Here is an 18,901-nt window from a genome sequence, read left to right on the forward strand (position 1 = left end):
ATGCAGCCACAACAAAGGAGGAATTCTCCTCAAGTTAAAAAGATTTATTACCATTCCAGCCTTCATGTGAGCCCAGAACATGGGGCTGGTCATTGGTGATTAAGTTGTCATGAGAGGACAGGAAAGTGAACAAAGCCAGGCATGTGACATGAGTCCACCTCTCTTCGCTGGATCCCTGCTCCACAGAGTGGCTGCTGGCGGGTCCACCTGTTCATCCTCTGCCCCACTCACCCTGACAGTGCTCCAAGGCCAGGGCAGGCAGCCTCGTGATCCCTGAGCTCACAGCTCTGAGGCCGCCTCTACTCCCCCAGCACTGGAGGAGCATTCTAGGGTCAGGCACTATGGCTTTGACCCGATGGAGGGAGACACAGTGGTGGAGGAGTTGTCTCAAGGTTAAAAGGACAAGGCATGCATATTCTTATATCCAAGGCCATGAACTGGCCACCCATGAGCCAACCAGATTTCCCCAGTGACAAGTCTGTTTGGCCCCTTCTGCCTGCTCAGTATTTAAAAAAATAATTCGTTGCCAATATTTAAAAATTGATTTCATATAAAAGTCTGGATTTCTGGCTTCTCGAGGGAAAAAGAAATTGAGAATATTTGGCAATGCTGGGCCCATACTCTCCTGTGGTACTCACTGGCTATAGCTAGATAGCAGCTGTCCCTACGGACCAGATTTGCCCTTCCCAACTCACCCCAGTCCCCACATCCCTGACTATACCCCCAGCTCGAGACTGGGCAGCAGCTGCCTCGGATCAGTTATGTTATACAAAGGAAAAAGTGGAAGATGTGCCCGCAAACAACACGTTCCTCGTGGTCCTCATCACTTACTGATGTCTTGCGCTTTGCCCTGCAGATACCTGAGTTCGCAGACTGTCTTAAACACATAGAGCATTCTCAGATATCTCTCCCATCACATGGCCTGCCTCTCCAGGATACACTGTGCCCCACTGTTAACTGGGCAAGTCTAGAAAAGAACACTAAATCATAGACGTTGATGGAGGAACAGACTGAGATCGACTCCTTCAGACCCTTCGTTGTAAAAGGGGGTAGGAGTAAAATGAAAACTGTTAGTACTCTCACTCTGCTTTTAGGTCAGCGACGCACACAAAAAATCAATGAGAAAAATCATAAAGGTACTTCAGGAGACCAAGACTGGGTCAGCCTGAACGTGGGGTCACAAAACGTGTTAGCCCCCTTCCTTGACCGTTTAGAAAATGAGTTGAGCTCTTAGGGAGAAAGCCATGGGGGTGAGGAGGAAAATGCAGTGGCCAGCCCAGTAGATATCCTGGGCTGTCAAAAACCACCAGGCTCATCCTCCTTTAGGTTAGGGCTGCTGGCCCACACCTAAAAATTTTGTAGGTGGGGGCTTCCCTGGTGGTGCAGTGGTTGAGAATCCGCCTGCCAATGCAGGGGACACGGGTTCGTGCCCCGGTCCGGGAAGATCCCACATGCCGTGGAGCGGTTAGGCCCGTGAGCCATGGCCGCTGATCCTGTGCAGCATCCGGAGCCTGTGCTCCACAACGGGAGAGGCCACAACAGTGAGAGGCCCGCATACCGAAAAAAAAAAAAGATTCTGTAGGTGGCATAAAATGACTTTCAGCGGGGGAGTGTCATCATTGTAGAAGGGGGCTTGAGAAAGGACAGAGAGTAGAATCTGGCCTTGGCCAACGAAAGAAGAGGATGCCTTCCTCACATCCCCTTCATTCTGCTGTGGCAGGTGCCACCTTATTTGCTCTTTAGGGAGGCGGAGATTTTGACACAGCCCAGATGCTTCCCGTTGATGCTTAGGATGATCTTCGAGCGGTAGTTCCCACTGCTGAGCCAGCTGGGCAGCTCCAGGTCAGGCAGGAAGAAGTCAGACTTGGGCAGTGAGTAGGTACCCTGTGGGAAAGGCAGTGGACCACAGGTCAGTGAGAGCCTACAGATGGGACTCTCTCCTGGAGTGACCTCTAGGATTGTAGCTGCAAACTGCCCCTCCTCCCACTCTCCTAAGAGCCATGTAGAGCACAGAATGTGATAGCAAAAGGACACCAATGGTCAGATCGAGCTTCAGGTCTCCCATTCACAGTTGGATAAACCGAGGCCCCCAAAAGATAAGTGATTCAGGATAGATCATATCAATTTACAACCCACAGACATCCAGGTCTGCAAGAGAATGTCTCCAAACCCCATGTCTCTACTCTAGTCACGGGGGGAATGCTCTCCCCTCCCTATACTTACTTGTTTGAAGGGACAGTGACAGGGAAGCCCATAGGTGTGCAGGGGTTCTGGGCAGGGATTCTCATGGGGAATTAACACTTCAAGCACATTACAGAAGTTCTCGTAGGTGCAGCTGCCAACTTGCTCCATACATGGGACTTTGACCCAAAAGCCAGCCACTCCCTTCTCCAGAGTTAGTACCACCTGGTGAGAGAGTTGGAGAAAGTGTAAAATTCCAAGGCAAACATACCAGTTCCTCTGCCTCTTTAAAAGGTCAGCATTTTATTTTAACAGAGTTTTTAATTGGATGGGATCTGGGAGATATTCTGATCAAGAAATGACAATATTGTGGCACATGCTCCAACACTATACTTTCCTGTGCCCATGGCAGACATTAATAATCAAATGTAACTTTTTTTCCCCCTGCACTGAACCACACAGTCTTATAATTCTTTAGGTCGTCACTATCCATTGGTTGAAATTGAAATGCACTTGTCATCTAACTGCTAATTGGCTAACTGTGGCACTGCTTCTAGACTTTCCTTCTCAGCCCAATCTTGGCTTCAGAACCTTTTCCTTCAGAGGACTTCAGGCAGCTACCACCAACTGATTGGAGTTGGTTACCAAGATCAAACCCATCTGCTATTCTTGGATCCTATTTTCTCTGTACAGCCATAGAAGACAGAACTGAAAACGACAGGAATTTACAGAGGGATCATTCTGGGATTGCTATCAGGAAGATCTTAACAATCATAGTGAGGTTACAACAGATGGAACTACCTCAAGAAGAGATGGGCTGCCTGGACCATGTTGGGGAAGCTTCAGAAGGACTCCTGCACCCAGAGAAAAGCTGGATGGGGAGATCTGTGAGTACTTTGCATCTCTATGCTGCCACGATTCTGCTCCTGTTCTGGAGGTGGGGGCTGACCAGTTGTGCCTGGCCCGGGCTAAGCATTCACTTATTAGCTGCCTAAGAGCCAAATGAGTGGTGCCTTAGGGACCATGATCGTATCCCCCCAAAGGTGTCAGGGAAAAGTGTCGGGAAAGGGCAGGAGGAAGTCTGATTCTCTGTGGGTGTAATGGCAGGAAACCACTCTCGGCTGTAACATCACAGCATCCTATGAATCTCAGCCCCCAAGCTCACTTGATTCAGGGCTTTTGTTTCTAAGAGACAAATCCTGGATGGGCACTTATTGCCCTTGAGCCTGCTGGGCTCAGGCTGGCTCCCCAGGCTGTGGACTCAGTCTTCTAACTGCCCCAGGTGTCAGGATCTAGGTCCAGGAGGAAGGGATAAGTCCGCGCAGCCTGTATCCTGAGTGGACAAACTCAAATTTGCCTCATCCCACTCTGCTGACCCACATGTTATTCCCCACCCCGAGTCATGCACGGTCCCCTCCCAGCCCTCCTGTCTCCTCTCCTGCCAAGCCTGCTTCAACCCCTTTGCCTAGAAAGAGCTGAGGGCCTGGAGTGGAATGCTACTTCGGCCACTTCCTACTCCTGTGCCCTTGGGGAATTTCTTCTGTCTCCATTCCCTTATCTCCAAAATGGGATATTTTAAGAGTGTCTGCCTTTCTCACAAGGTCCCACTCAGTGAGACAATGCCTGTCAAACACTTAGCATAGTGCCTAAAATCAAAAAATTACTTCCTGCTGGACTTCTCCCCTCCGTACCCCTCCTTGTTTTGCTAACACCCCAATGAAAATGGTTGAGCCAGTTCTACCCTGAACAAGAAAGAACACCCAGCTGAGGGGACCAGCGGGGACCAAGTCCTGCCTGGGCTCCTCCCACCACACTGGAAGCCTGTGGGGCTGCATCCACCAGGAACCAGGCCTCCCCCAGCCAGGACAAGCACAGCACAGGAGGTACTCAGCGGGGGCACCCCGAACTTAAGGCAACAGCCATGCCTGCCGTTTGGGGATTACAAACCATGGCTGATTTTCCAGTCCTTGTTCTCAGTCTACTTCTTCATATGGCTCAGAAGAGCAAGCAGGGGGAGTTCCCTGGGCAGTCCAGTGGTTAGGACTTGGTGCTTTCACTGCCATGGGCCCGAGTTCAATCCCTGGTTGGGGAACTAAGATCCCACAAGACGTGCGGCGTGGCCAAAAAAAAAAAAAAAAAAAAAAAATCAAGCAAAGCTGAGTAATAAGGGACCATCAATCCCTCTACTCCAGGACTACCTTAGCACCTCCACAGCTCAACCTAAATAAACCCCTGTGTCATGGGACCTGGTTCCACAAGACAGACAGAGGCACTGACAGGTAATGGAATCACGATCCCTGTACCCACCAGGGCGCTTGGGCAAGTCCCTTCCCCCCTCAGGCCTCTGCTCCTCCATCTTGACCATGGAGTATTTGGATCTCATGATCCTGAAGAGACCTACCAGTTCTGACCTCCTAAGAGTCCAAGTTTCTTGCAAGTTGAAAACAATGACTTTTCTCTTGGCTTCTAGCTCAGGGCTAGGCACACAAGGCTCTAGATAAAGACCCACTGATAGGGGCTTCCTTGGTGGTGTAGTGGTTAAGAATCCGCCTGCCAGTGCAGGGGACACGGGTTCAAGCCCTGGTCCGGGAAGATCCCACATGCCGTGGGGCAACTAAGCCCGCGCACCACAACTACTGAGCCTGCGCTCTAGAGCCCACGAGCCACAACTGCTGAGCCTGTATGCCACAACTATTGAAGCCCACGTTCCTAGAAGCCACTGCAATGAGAAGCACATGCACCGCAACGAAGAGTAGCCCCGCTTGCCACTAGAGAAAGCCTGCACACAGCAACAAAGACCCAATGCAGCCAAAAATAAAATTAATTAACTAAAAAAAAAAAAAGACCCACTGTTAGCAACTGACTTGAAGGGGAGACATTTGATGAGATCAGGGAAGGGGCAGTTATATCTCAATCACAGGGCGCAGGCAGGGGCATTGCAGGTACAGGACTTTAGAGGGGGAAAAAAAAGGTAAACCATCAGGGCTGAAATCTGCGTGTCTAAAAGCCTGAAATAAGTGAAAATGCCAAATGTGGTAGCAATTTACGATTCCTGAGGATGGGGAAACGAAGGTCTCAGAGGCTGGAACTTGAGAGCTCAGAGAAGGGAGTTCTAAATTACGCCAAATCCTGTGGAACACATCAAAAGAAGAAAAAGGCATTCCTGGATAGACTCTAACCTTGCCCATGGCTCACAGAATCTCGCGCATCCAACTTCTAAAAATTGTAGCTGGCATCAAGTCCATCCAGGTTCCAAATGGGACTTTTTTTTCCTTAATTTTTTGTTTTATTTATTTTCTTTATTTATTTTTGGCTGCGTTGAGTCTTCATTGCTGCGCGTGGGCTTTCTCTAGTTGCGGCGAGCCGGGGCTACTCTTCGTTGCAGAGCCCGGGCTTCTCACTGCGGTGGCTTCTCTTGTTGCAGAGCTCAGGCTCCAGGCATGCGGATTCTTAACCACTGTGCCACCAGGGAAGCCCCAAATGGGACTTTTGATTGAAGAAATTTCACTTCAGCAAGGTCAGAAGAGGAGGAGGTTTCTCTCCTGCCACTAACAGGTGCGTGGCCTGGACCAGTCACTCCTCTCTGGGCCCCAGTAACAAGGGGAGAAGCCATTAACCTTAAGAGCCCTTCAGGTTCATACAGTGCTTGCGTCCTAGCAGCTCTCCTGGGGGGCGGGGGTCTTTGCTGTCAAGGGGAAAGTCCTGGCATACTCCCCTGCTAAAACTCCAAGCACGGGGCCTCCCTGGTGGCGCAGTGGTTGAGAGTCCGCCTGCCGATGCAGGGGATACGGGTTCGTGCCCCGGTCTGGGAGGATCCCATATGCCGCGGAGCGGCTGGGCCCGTGAGCCATGGCCGCTGGGCCTGCGCATCCGGAGCCTGTGCTCCGCAACGGGAGAGGCCACAACAGTGAGAGGCCCGCATACCGCAAAAAAAAAAAAAAAAAAAAAAAAAAAAAGTAAAACTCCAAGCACTAATTCACCTCCCCGCCAGAAAGTGCTCAGGAATAGGAAACATTAGCCAGATAAGGACACCAGCCTTGAATGCTGACCTGGGGCAAGTTGCATTCTTCTCTGAGCTTCAGTGTCCCTTATCTGTAAAAGAAGACTCATCATCTTTTCTCCTACCCAAGTGGTGAGAGGCTTTCATTTAATAGCTAGTATGCATATACCCTGAAAAGATAAAGGAACCAAATCAAAAGTATATACATAAGAGATATGTAGGAGGAATCTGAGTCCTACAGTGGGAATCTGAGTCCAATTTTAAAAAGCTCAATGGCCCAAATTTATGACAGGTAATAAAGTACAGACTGACGATGGTTCAACTTACAATTTTTCAACTTTACGATGGTACAGAAGCAATACACATTCGGTAGAAACTGTACTTCCTGTTATGAATTGTGATCTTTTTCAGGGCTAGCAGTATGCAGTACCAATCTCTCTGGTGATGCTGGGCAGTGACAGGAAGCCACAGCTCCCAATCAGCCATGCAATCACGAGGGTAAACAACTTAAACCATTCTGTACCCAGACAACCATTCTGGTTTTCACTTTCAGTACAGTACTCAATATTCAACACCTTATCATAAAATAGGCTTTGTGTTAAATGATTTTGCCCAACTGTAGGCTAATGTACATGTTCTGAGTGTGGTTAAGGTAGGCGAGGCTAAGCTGTGATGTTTGGTAGGTTAAGTGTATTAAATGCACTTTCGACTTAACGAGATTTTTCAACTTATGCTAGGTTCACTGGGACGTTGAGGAAGTTGAGGAAGATCTATAATAGAAAATGGGTGGGGGGGAACCCATTTTAATGGCCTATAAAGAAGCCAGGAAAAGGCTGGGGGAAGAAAAAGGAGTTCACCAGCTTTTTCCTTCCAAGTCAGTTGTACTGCATCAGTGTTCTTGGAAACGTCTGCAGTTTGCATGGCAGTGGCAGAAGAGCAAGCATGATGGCCAGCTCGCTAAAGAGCTCTTTGCTCCAGACTCAGTGCAGGTAGTGTAGAAATGTGACCCTGGTAGAAAATCACTTGAAGAACAGCTAAAGAAAATGCAGTGGCCTAGCCTGGAGAAGACTTGGGAAGAGGTGCTGGACAAAGCAAAGCCTGAGAGCTGTTTGCATGTACAGGACTCTGTCTGGGTCAAAGAAGCCACAGGAAGAGATTGATACTAATGGAAATATTAACAAGGGCTAACATGTACCGAGCTGGTCTTGTGTGCCAGGCCCTGTGCAAGGAACTCTCCATGTTATTAACTCAGTAATCACTCAGAGAAATGTATGAGGTAGGGGCTGTGATTAACCAAGTCAAAGGGTAGTTTCAGGTACACAGATTCCAAATCAGAATTCCTTTTAAAGAGTCAAAAGGAAACTGGTGCCAGAAGAGATCTGCACCAGGACAGGCTGAAGGCATACAAGAATACAGTATATGTCGCAACTACTAAGCCCACATGCTCTGGAGCCCGCGCGCCACAACTAGAGAGAAGCCCCGTGCCCTGCAATGAAGAGCCTGCATGCCGCAACTAAGACCTGATGCAGCCAAATAAACAAATAAATACTAAAAAAATAATAATATGGTATAAAGGTAGCAATGCAAACCAGTGAGGAAAGGACTACAATATATGGAGTTGCAATGGATACACAGAAAGTTTCTATTGTTCTGTATGAAAACATGCAAATATCCACCCCTAAAACAGGCAACAGGCATGAATGAACTGGTTATTCCTAAACAAAAATACAAAAGGCAAATAAACTTATGAAAGGACATTTAACCAATCTATGCTTCTTTTGCTGCTCTGGGATTCCAGGATTCCAAAATTATTCAGTTCCCTGAGCATACATGCCTCAGGGGCCTCCCTCTGGCCCACAGCACCTTCCCTCCAGCACCTCCCTGACCCTGCCCACCCCTGGGCTCACCTTCAGAGGATCTTTGAGGTACGCAGTGGTCCTGACCTCAGCACTGACGGTCATGTTCCCAGGAATGACAATGGGGTCAGGTTCCACAGTCAGGCTGTTGATCACCACAGGGTCCTTCCCCTCATCGCAGTTATCCCAGGAAAAGCTACCGAGCTGGAAGAGCTGAGGACAATAAGGCAGCAAGAAAAGAAGAGAAAAGTTGACAAAAGGAACTCTCACAGGTTAGAAGGATTAACAGAGCAGTTTACTGACAGTGTGCCCGTGGGCGAGGTACCTGCCCTCTATGAGCTTCATCCGCAACTCCACACCTGTAAACCTGGAATAACACCGGTCCTACCCATTTCATAGGCAGGACTAAACTAAAAGACAATCTCCCAAAAGTGTGCCATGAACTACAGAGCACAGAATCACAGACCTTGAACTTCAAAATAGGAGACTAACCATATCCACCTTTGGTAGATACCTTCTCTGATCTCTCACCTCCCTGCTCCCCACTCCTCTCCAACTAGTCTTGGCATCTCCTTAGAGGGAGGCTTTTGGAGGATTCGGCTTTGCAGCCCATGCCCAGAACCTTATTCACGTCCCACCCCAGGCCCAATCCAGGGCCAGGAACAATAGGGAACACAAAACACAGTGGGAAACATAACAATATCTAACACCCTACCCTCAAGGAGGCACAGTTAGCCCAGGGAGGGACTAGGACACACCTGCAAAGATCCCCAGCGGGCCATCTGTTGATGAACAATCCCTAGTGAACAAACTTGCACAATCCTAACCGGTGCTTTCTTAACTCCCATTGTGCATGCCCTGCCCTGTCCCGCACCCCACGTCCGTCCTTCCCCTCCCCTCTGCTGAGCCATATCTCCTCCTCTTCCTCCACATCCCCCAAGAGGTCTGATTCCTGATTTCACCATCGTGTCCAACTACACATGACCACTGACTCCCCACTCCCACAGAACCCTGTCTATGATCTTTAACACTTCCTATACCATGCAGACTCTGCCCACCCACTCACACCTTTCCCAGCCCCCTGAAGGCCACCTACGAGAGGCTTTCAGCATTCCCACCACACACATCCCATCTTAGAAGGAAAACCTGCCAGTCCCACGTCCCCAAGTTGACCCCCATCATCAACACAGCCACAGGTAGGTGGGCCAAAAGAGAATACTTAACCCAGGCCAGGCGGACAGATTCTCTCTGCCTCCAATTTGGGAAGTGAGACAGAGGCAAAATCATTCAGAGGACTTTGGGCTTTGGGCTGTCACGGGGTCATAAGCTTTAAGACAGAGCCAGAACACCTAGACTCATGACCAAGCCAAAGGGACAAGAACTAAGGGCTCTGCTGGTCTGTGGAAAAGAGAACAGAGTCGCCCCCTGCCTCCGGCCCCCTATCTAAATAGGCAGTGGGGGGAACAGCCAAGGGCATGGTTTTAGACTAAGATATAGGTAAATCAAGGCTTTAGTTGGTAGACATGGCTTGAAATCATAGCTTGACCACCATATCATGTTACAGGCCAGTTTCCCCTTTGGAGCTGCAATTTCCACATCTTTTAAGTGGAGTCATTTCTATTCTGCTCCCAGACCTGTTGCGGGGGTGAGAGCATGTACATAAAGCTCATAACACAATGCCAGGCACAAAGCATGAGCTGGCTCCCTAAATGATAGCCATTAGACATCCCAGCTGCCACTTCCTGCCATTAGTTCCATGAGATTCCTTGTATACCTGGAATAAACTTCCCTTTACTTGAGTTTCTTGGAATGGGCTTCTGTCCCTTGGAATGAAGCATTGGGCCATGACTAAGAAAGGCCTGATTCATCCCTGCATTCCCCACAGCCCCTTAGGCAGGGTAGGTACCAACAAATGTTTCCTTCAACATTCATTCTGCAGATATTTATGAAGCAGTGATCACAGGCCCGGGGTCAAGGGCTGCTCATAGAGGTAAACAATTAGAAATGTGCCTGCCCTTTGGTGAGGAGCTTACAGTCCAATGTAAATAAATATTACCCACTATGATCTCTGGGTGCCATAAAAGAAACAAACAGAGGGTCGTGTTGAGAGTAACAAAAGACTCACTTAAATAGGGTGATGAGGAAGTTATAATCCTGCATGATGAGGAGTCAGCCATACACATACTGAAAGAATGTTCAGGCAGAAGGAACACGGGCAAAGGCCCCGCACTGGGAAGATGCTCAGCTGCTCTAGGCCCTACAAGGCCAGTGGGCTAGATGTAGTGGATGAGGCACCCAAGTAAGCTTAGAGGGGTGGCAGGGTCATTTAATTCATGCCAGACCTCATAGGTCATCATCGGGAGGCTGGATTTCCTATAAGTGCAATGGAACGCCATTGCAGGAGAGGGCCATGCTCTGGTTTATGGTTGAGAATGGACTGCAGAAGGTCAAGTTTAGAACACGGGAGGTCAATTAGAAGGCCACTATGAAATGAAAGCATGCCTGGGATTAAGAGTTGGGCTGGAGGGTGGGTAGGAGGACTAGCCATTTTCTAGAGCTGCTTTCACAAATTCCAAGGCAGCCGGATTCACAGCGAGGATTGATTCCAGGCTGGAGGAAGTGTCCAGAGTACCCCGCTCTTCCTTCCCTCAGGCTCTGGGGAGACTTAACAAGGTGGTTTCTCGATGGCTGACTAGAGGCTTCTGTCGCAGTGAATTCTGCAGCTGAGTCCAGTCTCATCCGGAAAAGGAAGCATGATGTGTTAGCAATGCTCACTAAGGGCAGGCCTGGCACCAGATATTTGTCATCGCAGCCTAGGCTAACATGTGGGAAGAGGCAACGTATGGCAGAGGGCAAAGGCACAGCTATGGAGGCAGAAATAAGGGTCCAAATCACAGACCTAGATTAAAACCATACCTCAGCCACTCTCACTAGCTGAGAACATGCATCAGTTGACCCCTCTTGAGGCTCAATTTCCTCATATATTAAATGGGCATAACTATATCTTCTCACAGGGCTACTGTAAGAGTGAGAAGTTTGCATGCAGAAAGTACAGGTCACAACTCCTCAACACTGTCACGGCCATGAAAACACAAGTCTGAGAAACTGTCACAGACCAGAGGAGACTGGGGAGACAGGACAACACATGCAATGTGGTGCCCGAGATTGGATCCTGGAACAGAAAGAGGACGTTAATGGGAAAACTGGTAGAATCCAAATAAAGTCTAGAGTTTAGCTAGTGGTAATGTACCTATGTTGGTTTCTCAGTCTTGACAAATGTACCATGGTAATACAAGATGTTAACATTAGGGGAAACTGAGTGAGGAGTGTGTGGGAACTCTGTACTGTCTTTGCAACTTTTCTGTAAGTCTAAAATTACTCCCCTAAAAAAGTTTATTAGGGAAATAAAGAGCAAAGCACCTGGCTCAACACATAGCACATAGTATGTGCACAATAAATGACATTAGACAGTTACCAAAGAGTCTATTAAGTACCTATTTTGCACCCAGCCTGGGGCTAGACATTCTCCCCTTTTATCTAAGGATCACTACAGCCCAGGGTCATGAGACCGGGTTAATGCTATTAGAGGAACTGGAACTCCCGGTTTCCCGATGCTCAGACACTCACTATCACCCCACAGCCTTCATGTGGCCCAGGGTTTCAGGGTAAGGGTTCTGAATCACATGAGCCCAGAGAAGACCCGGATGATAGCAGATAAGAATGGAAAGTGCCCCTTGCTGTGTAATCTCAGATGAGTCCCCTATCCTCTATGGGGCTGGGTAAGGTGGGTGAACTCCCTGATGTCTCATGGCCTCTCTAAAACTGCCAACGTAAGACCCTCTGGTCTGGGACGGCATCCACAGCCAAGACATGTAGGAGAGCGGGGATGTAGGACTGGTTCCAGACTTAGCCACACCACCTCATAGTGGTCAGACCTGGAGCCAAGAGAAACATTCTCAACCTACACTCAGGGACTAACTGTGAACCCTCCGGGCCAGTAAGGCCAAGAGTTCTTTGCTCCTCCATTCAATAGGTCAAATAGACTCCTTGCCCCTGGGGCAGGGTGAGGCCGAGACCACTGGCTTCTATCACTTTATGAGTTTAAGATATAAGAGCTTTTCCATCCATGGAAGCATTTCCCTTCACCCACAACCATCAAAGAAAGGCAGGTTGGTACTATCGAGCCCATTGTACAGATAAGGAGACCAAGGCTTAAGGAGCCCAAGAGACAGAGGAGGAATCAGAAGCCAAGCCTTCTAGTCCTATCCCACTTTCCCTCACACTGCCCTGTTCCTGGCTCTGACAAATATTTCCAAGGAGGTTGGCAGGAGGAGACCTAGGCTGGGCCTCTCTCTTTGACTGCTGACAGAGATACTAAGTGTCTGACCCCCAGGTATGCAGCAAAGAGGCCATGGAACTAGGCTTCTCTACTTCTCAGAATGACACAACTTCCCCTTCTCCAGGGTCTGGAGCACAGGGTGACTGAGAAGATAAGGGAGAAGCTTGTAGGCTGTTGCCTCTCCATGCCTCACACCCAGGAGCAGGGCTGCACCTTTGTTGCCAGAGGAGCAAGTATGGACCTTCTGGCGTGAAGAGCCTCTCAAACCCGCCCACCCACGAGGAGGAGCAGCGCCTCAGAGCAGTACAGAGGGGAGGGGAAGGGTACCAGGCATTTTCATGGCGGAAAAAGAGGGCACGTAAACGGGGCTGCATCTCTGGGCCTGGGATTAGAGCCTTGGTCTTGCAGTTCCGTAAAATTTCACTCAGACGTTTGGAAAGAGGACAGGAGTACAGACGGGACTGAGATTAACCCTTCCAACCCTGCTGGAGCACAGCAAAGCCTTACAGCCCACCCCTCTGTACAGATGGGGAAACTGAAACCCGCCGAGAGCAAAGGACCCACTCAGAGTCCCACAGTGAGTGACTTTGGGAAGCTCTGCTGCAAAGAAGTAATTCTAGAGACCGGAGAGGCCACCCCCATATCCCACCCCAGCCCGCACATCCCGAGCTGGGCTGGGATGCTGGAAGCAGCCTCCTAAAGGACAGGATGCTCACCTGGTTTGAGAAGATGCGTGTAGCAGCCGCTGGGCCGGCGAGAAGCAAGCCCAGGGAGATGAGGAGAGGAGCCTGCATCAGGGGGTTCATCACAAAAGGTGGGTCCTCACCGGGTTAACTACAAGGTTCGTGGAGGCGACGACGCCTTTAAATGCCTGCCTGTATTGGTTATGCAAAGCTGTGCATTGCTATGCAAAGCTGAGTGCGGCCACTTCCCCGTGCGTCCCGCCCCCTCCGGATCTGAGATTTCGGGGCCGGGGATTGGACAGAGCTCTCCCGGCTCCGCCCCCCAAAGGTTCCTCCTTTAGCCCCGCACTTCGCCCGTGGGCGACAGGCCCCACCTTCAGTGGCGAAGGCAGAGTCTGAGGAGAAAAGGGGCGGGTCGACTACGGGGCGGGGCGGGGCCGGAGTGCGAGGGAGGGGGGGGCTGTTGTTTCTGAACTTTACGCTGTGAACCGTCACTGCTGGAAGGGCAGTCATGTTTTCGTTCGCCCAAGTCCTTCTTGACAAAAATATCATGCTCCCTGTCGATACTACGCTTCCCCTTAGCTGTGTTACAAATCACTGTGTCTTTTAAATAATTATTATAATGATAATGATAACTTTTATAAGTACTTTAATGCATGCCAAGCGCTGTTAAGCACTTACGAGGGAATCCATTTTTTTGCCCCACTTTACCACAGAGGAAACATACATGATAAGGCAGGTTAGCGTTGCCAAGGTCACACAGCTAAGAAGTGATAGAGCAAGGATTCTGCTTATATATACCTCATCAGCCAAGATTTCCCTAAGCTACTACACTTTGTAGTTGAGGTTTAATTTTTTAAAAAGCAATAGGGACCCTATTCCTGCCAAATTACCGCTAGATTGTAAACCCCACAAGGGGTGGAACCATGACTTCTGGTCACTAGTAATGTGACACATAATAGGCAATCTTTGTTGAGTAAATGAACGCATTAATAGAATTTAAAACAACCTAATCATCTTTTAAAAGAAATTTTTAATTTTGGAATTAATTTTAGATTACAGAAAAGTTGCAAAAATAGTGCAAAACTCTCTCCTAGTTTCCCCCATTGTTAACATTAAGATATAAGGGTATTTTTTTTTATAAAAACTAAGAACCAGCATTGATGTATTAACTAAGCTCCAGACTTTACCTGATCTTTTAATATGCTTTTCTAATTGCACACCTTCCTCCCATTCTGATAATCCCTTCCCTCTCTCATCTAGCACAACCTCTTCATTATACACAAGTGCAATTTCAGGCCCCCTGAGTGAGAGGACTTGTCCAATGTCGCAGAGCAGAAGCAAAACTAGAACTCACTTCTCCTGAGGCTGTTCCCTCAGAGGTACAAGAGGTGTCAAACTAATGAAAGGGTTCATGCAGTCAAGCACACGTCCCGGTAGAAGGTTGCTGCTAGTCACAAAGAACAGATATCTTAGTCAATGGTTTTAGTGCTTTTCTAATTACCAGAAGATGCAAGAATCAGGTTCATAAAAATTCTTCCTGAACATATCTAAATATCTAAGGCCTGTTCTGTCAGTTTTCCCAGAGCACAGAGTGTCTCATTCTAATCTCCTCTCTGAACCCCTTTCAGGCTGTACTGTAGGTAGAACTGGATGGTGGGCAACATTCTTTGTTTTACTCCTTACTTGCTGATTGCTTTTCTTGAATAGACCCTAGTTTTTGTGGAGGTGCGGTAGGGTTATAGGAATGGGGGCAGGGCCTTTATTTTGTCAATTCCAAACTCCCTAACTATCCCTTCCGTTCACCCTTCCCCACTGGTAACAATAAGTTCATTTTCTCCACCCTTCCCCACTGGTAACAATAAGTTCATTTCCTAAGTCTGTGAGTCTGTTTCTGTTTGGTAAATAAGTTCATTTGTATCATTTCTTTTTAGATTCCGCATATCCTATGATATTTCTCTTTCTCTGTCTGACTTAACTTCATTCAGTATGACTGACAATCTCCATGTCATCCATGTTGCTGCAAGTGGCATTATTTCATTCTTTTTAATGGCTGAGTAATATTCCATTGTGTATATGTATAAGGTGAAAGCTTAATCAGCAACTACCTGCATGGTCGGCTGGACACCCAGCTAATGATGTTTTTAGTCCTCGAAGCAGAACGGCTCCAGTATGTTCAGTTATCAACAGGAAACGGTGGCCCCCTTGCAAGGTTACTAACCCAAAGAGCTGGGGAGGGAGGGGGGAGGCTCCAACAGTCTCCCTGGCAACTAAGGAGCCCTTCTGACGTCATGCCCCCTGTAACTAATAGCCTCCTCCTCCCCTGTGTAGCGGAGATTGCAGCTGTGTCCTGCCAGCTGCCATCTGTACACAGTGGGAGGTCGTTCCAGGACATTTGCCTCTGACTTGCAAGATTCCCTGTGCAATAGTTGATGCCTCTGTCCCTGACTCCCTCTGGGTTCTTTCTTCAGTCTCATGGCTGGGCGATTGCAAGGACTGCAGGGCTTCGGGGTGCAGCCCTACATCATTTCCTCCCAGCTCCTAAAGTCTCCATTCTCTCAGCCTCAGGCACACTCCTTCACACAAGAAGTCAATGGTCTTGGGCAGTAAAAGGTCAAATCTCCTGGCCACTTAGGAGAACCTCTCAATGAGGGGGCACATCCCTTGGGAATTAGAATGCCTGACATCTCCATCTGGAGGGCTTTGGAGGAGATTGTGCAAAGCCAGAGACACAGTGACTGGAAACCAAGACCATAAGGAAGATGCAAGAAAGAACAGGACAGTAGCTTGTTCAGAGTGCTTGCTTCCAGTCAGGCAGACCCAGGCTTGTCTTGTAAGAGCCTGAGCAGGGGCCTTAACCTCTCTGGGCTGTTTCCTCATTTGCAAAACAAGGATTAATAATAATAATAATAACAACAAACTACCTCCCAGTACTAAGCTATTCACTCATTCAAAAAATATTTATAGATTCAAGTCAGACAAAATAAAGGCCCTGCCCCCATTCCTATAACCCACATGCTGTATGGTGCGGCCAAAAACAAACAAACAAACATAAGTGGCAATTACTAAAACAAGACCATTATCCTTGAAGAACCCACATTCTAGGAGTGATGGGTTGCAACTTTGAAAGTTGTTGCCACTCTAATGTTCATCATCATGGGCTTCCTGGAGGAGCAACTGGGTCTGAGCCCTGGAATAACATGGCTCAGGATGACCTCCCAGCCTTGCTTGTGTGTGGTTGGAGACCCAGTGTGAGCGTAAAGCCTGGTGTGGGAAGTGCCCTTGTTGCTGAACCCAAAGGTCACGCACCTGACACACAGTGAGGCCAAACAAACCGAAACGTTGGTGTGTGGAGCTGAGAAAGTTTTATTGCAGGGCCAAGCAAGGTGAATAGGCAGCGCCTGCTCCAAAGACCAGAACCTCCCAGTGGTTTTCAGGGAATAGTTTTTAAAGGCAACATTTGGGTGCCAGCTGCAGGGTGCATGACTTTCTTCTGATTGATTGGTAGTGAGGTCACAGGGTGGTGTCCCAGGAATCTCAACCATCAGCCTCCTGGCTCTGACCAGTCTGGGGTCTCAGCATGTCCTCACCATCCTCCATCTGGGTGGGAGCCTTAGTTCTTGCAGAACAACTCAAAGACATGTGTCAGATTGTTGTGTACATCCCCTGAGAAGCTAGGACTCTGTTTCATCGCTGAACTACTTTTTGTTGGCTGCTTTTCCTTTGTTTTTGCACTCCCTCACTTCCCTGATTAGTAGCTGCTTGAATCTGCTCTTTGGAACTCAGGGAAGGTCTAGGAGACTAAAACCCTTTTTCTACAAACAAGAAACGGGGGACATGGAAAGGTTGTTGTACCCGGGAATGTCCTGCAGGGTCCTGCTCAATTTCAGATTTAGTGAGGAATGCTTACCACCTCAAATGCATGTGAAGACATAACACACAGCAACACAAGCCTCAAATATCATTTGTTTGTCTATGTGGTGTTTCTTAGAATTTTTACTTTTTTTTTAATTGAAGTATAGTTGGTTTACAATGCGTTAGTTTCTGATTCAGAAACTATATACATATAGTGATTCAGATGTATATACATACATATGTATGTATTCTTTTTGAGATTCTTTTCCATTAGAGTTTATTACAAGACATTGAATATAGTTCCCTGTGCTATACAGTAGGACCTTGTTATTTACCTATTTTATAGACAGTAGAGTGTGTAGTTGGTTTTTACTTGGTTGTCAGTGTATAATAAAAGCAGGTGATTTCTCATTAAATTATGGACTTCCAGCTTTCCTGAAAAACTCAGAGAATCTGGAAACACTGGCCTGCATTTCTACAGGGCAACAATCTGTTGAAGCTGAGTTGTCACTGATGGGATTCTGCAGCCTCCAACAGCTCCTACAAGCTGTGCATCTCTCACTTTTGTTACTGCCTGGTCTCTGTGGGTTTCAATCCCAAATTTAGCCTGGACCTCTGGTTTTAAAATCTTAACTCTTCTTGTTATTAAAGGCTATTATTTATTTATGTATTTTAAATTCTTATTTATTTTATTTATTTATTTTTGGCTGTGTTGGGTCTTCTTTGCTGCGTGCAGGGTTTCCCTAATTGCAGCGAGCGGGGGCTACTCTTCGTTGCAGTGCGCGGGCTTCTCATTGCGGTGGCTTCTCTTGTTGTGGAGCACGGGCTCTAGCTGCGCGGGTTTCAGTAATTGTGGCACACGGACTCAGTAGTTGTGGCTCATGGGCTCTAGAGCACAGGCTCAGTAGTAGTAGCACACAGGCTTAGTTGCTCCGCGGCATGTGGGATCTTCCCGGACCAGGGCTGGAACCCATGTCCCCTGCATTGGCAGGCGGATTCTTAACCACTGCACCACCAGGGAAGCCAAGGTAATGGTATTTCTGACTTAAACAATGCCTTTAACCTTACTGGGCCTCAGTTTCCCCATTTGTAAGAAGGTCAGATTAAACTAGATGACCTCCAAGTTCCCTTTCAACTTTGAGAGTCTGTCTACATAGTAGAAAACTGGAAGGAGCACGAGAAGTTATTTCAATCTCCTCTGACTAGCCCATTTTAGAGATCAAGAAATTGAAGCCCAGAGAGGGACAGATCTTGCGGAAGGCCACCCAGCTGAAATGGGATGAGAATCCAGGTTTCTGGCCTCTCAGCTCAGGGCCACACCCCTGGGCAGAATTGCAAAGCTAATAAGAGCACAAACCCCTTTCTCACCTCACTCTTCTGAAACCTGAGAGCAGCTGGAGGCCTGACAGTGCCTTGGGGAGCAGGGGTTGGACTGGTTGGGCAGGCCCAGCAGGGCTGGGGAAGGTGCCAAGGGAGGGCCCAGGGTGGGAAGCCCCACCCAAATTTCCATTGCCTTGATACCCCCAGATTTTCATCTCATTAGAACCTTTGTCTGGAGCTGTGATTCTCAATGCTGGTTACACACTGGAATCACCTCGAGAGCTTTATTTTTATTTATTTATTTATTTACTTATTTATTTATTTAAAAAATTTTTGGCTGCATTGGGTCTTCGTTGCTGCGCTCGAGCTTTCTCTAGTTGCGGCGAGCGGGGACTACTCTTCGTTGTGGTGAGCAGGCTTCTCATTGTGGTGGCTTCTCGTTGCAGAGCACAGGCTCTAGGCACGTGGGCTTCAGTAGTTGTGGCATGTGGGCTCAGTAGTTGTGGCTCGTGGGCTCTAGCGTGCAGGCTCAGTAGTTGTGGCGCATGGGCTTAGTTGCTCTGCGGCATGTGGGATCTTCCTGGACCAGGACTCGAACCCGTGTCCCCTGCATTGGCAGGCGATTCTTAACCACTGAGCCACCAGGGATGTCCCTAAACCCTTCTTT

At 48.3% G+C, this 18,901-nt stretch overlaps 1 protein-coding gene across 1 annotated transcript; it reads right to left on the reverse strand.

Annotated features, from left to right (window-relative positions):
- Window positions 1–20: 20 nt before the first annotated feature.
- On the reverse strand, window positions 21–13,319 carry GM2A (ganglioside GM2 activator). The gene is made up of 4 exons (XM_082623593.1): window positions 13,093–13,319; window positions 8,089–8,250; window positions 2,224–2,406; window positions 21–1,884 (listed from the first exon to the last, which is right to left on the reverse strand). The coding sequence occupies exons 1-4, from the start codon at window positions 13,180–13,182 to the stop codon at window positions 1,729–1,731; spliced, it is 591 nt and encodes a 196-aa protein (XP_082479719.1). The 5' UTR covers window positions 13,183–13,319; the 3' UTR covers window positions 21–1,728.
- Between the last annotated feature and the right edge of the window lie 5,582 nt (window positions 13,320–18,901).

This window comes from Mesoplodon mirus (genome assembly GCF_964341445.2).
Source record: "Mesoplodon mirus genome assembly, chromosome: 5".
NCBI classification, from domain to species: domain Eukaryota; kingdom Metazoa; phylum Chordata; class Mammalia; order Artiodactyla; family Ziphiidae; genus Mesoplodon; species Mesoplodon mirus.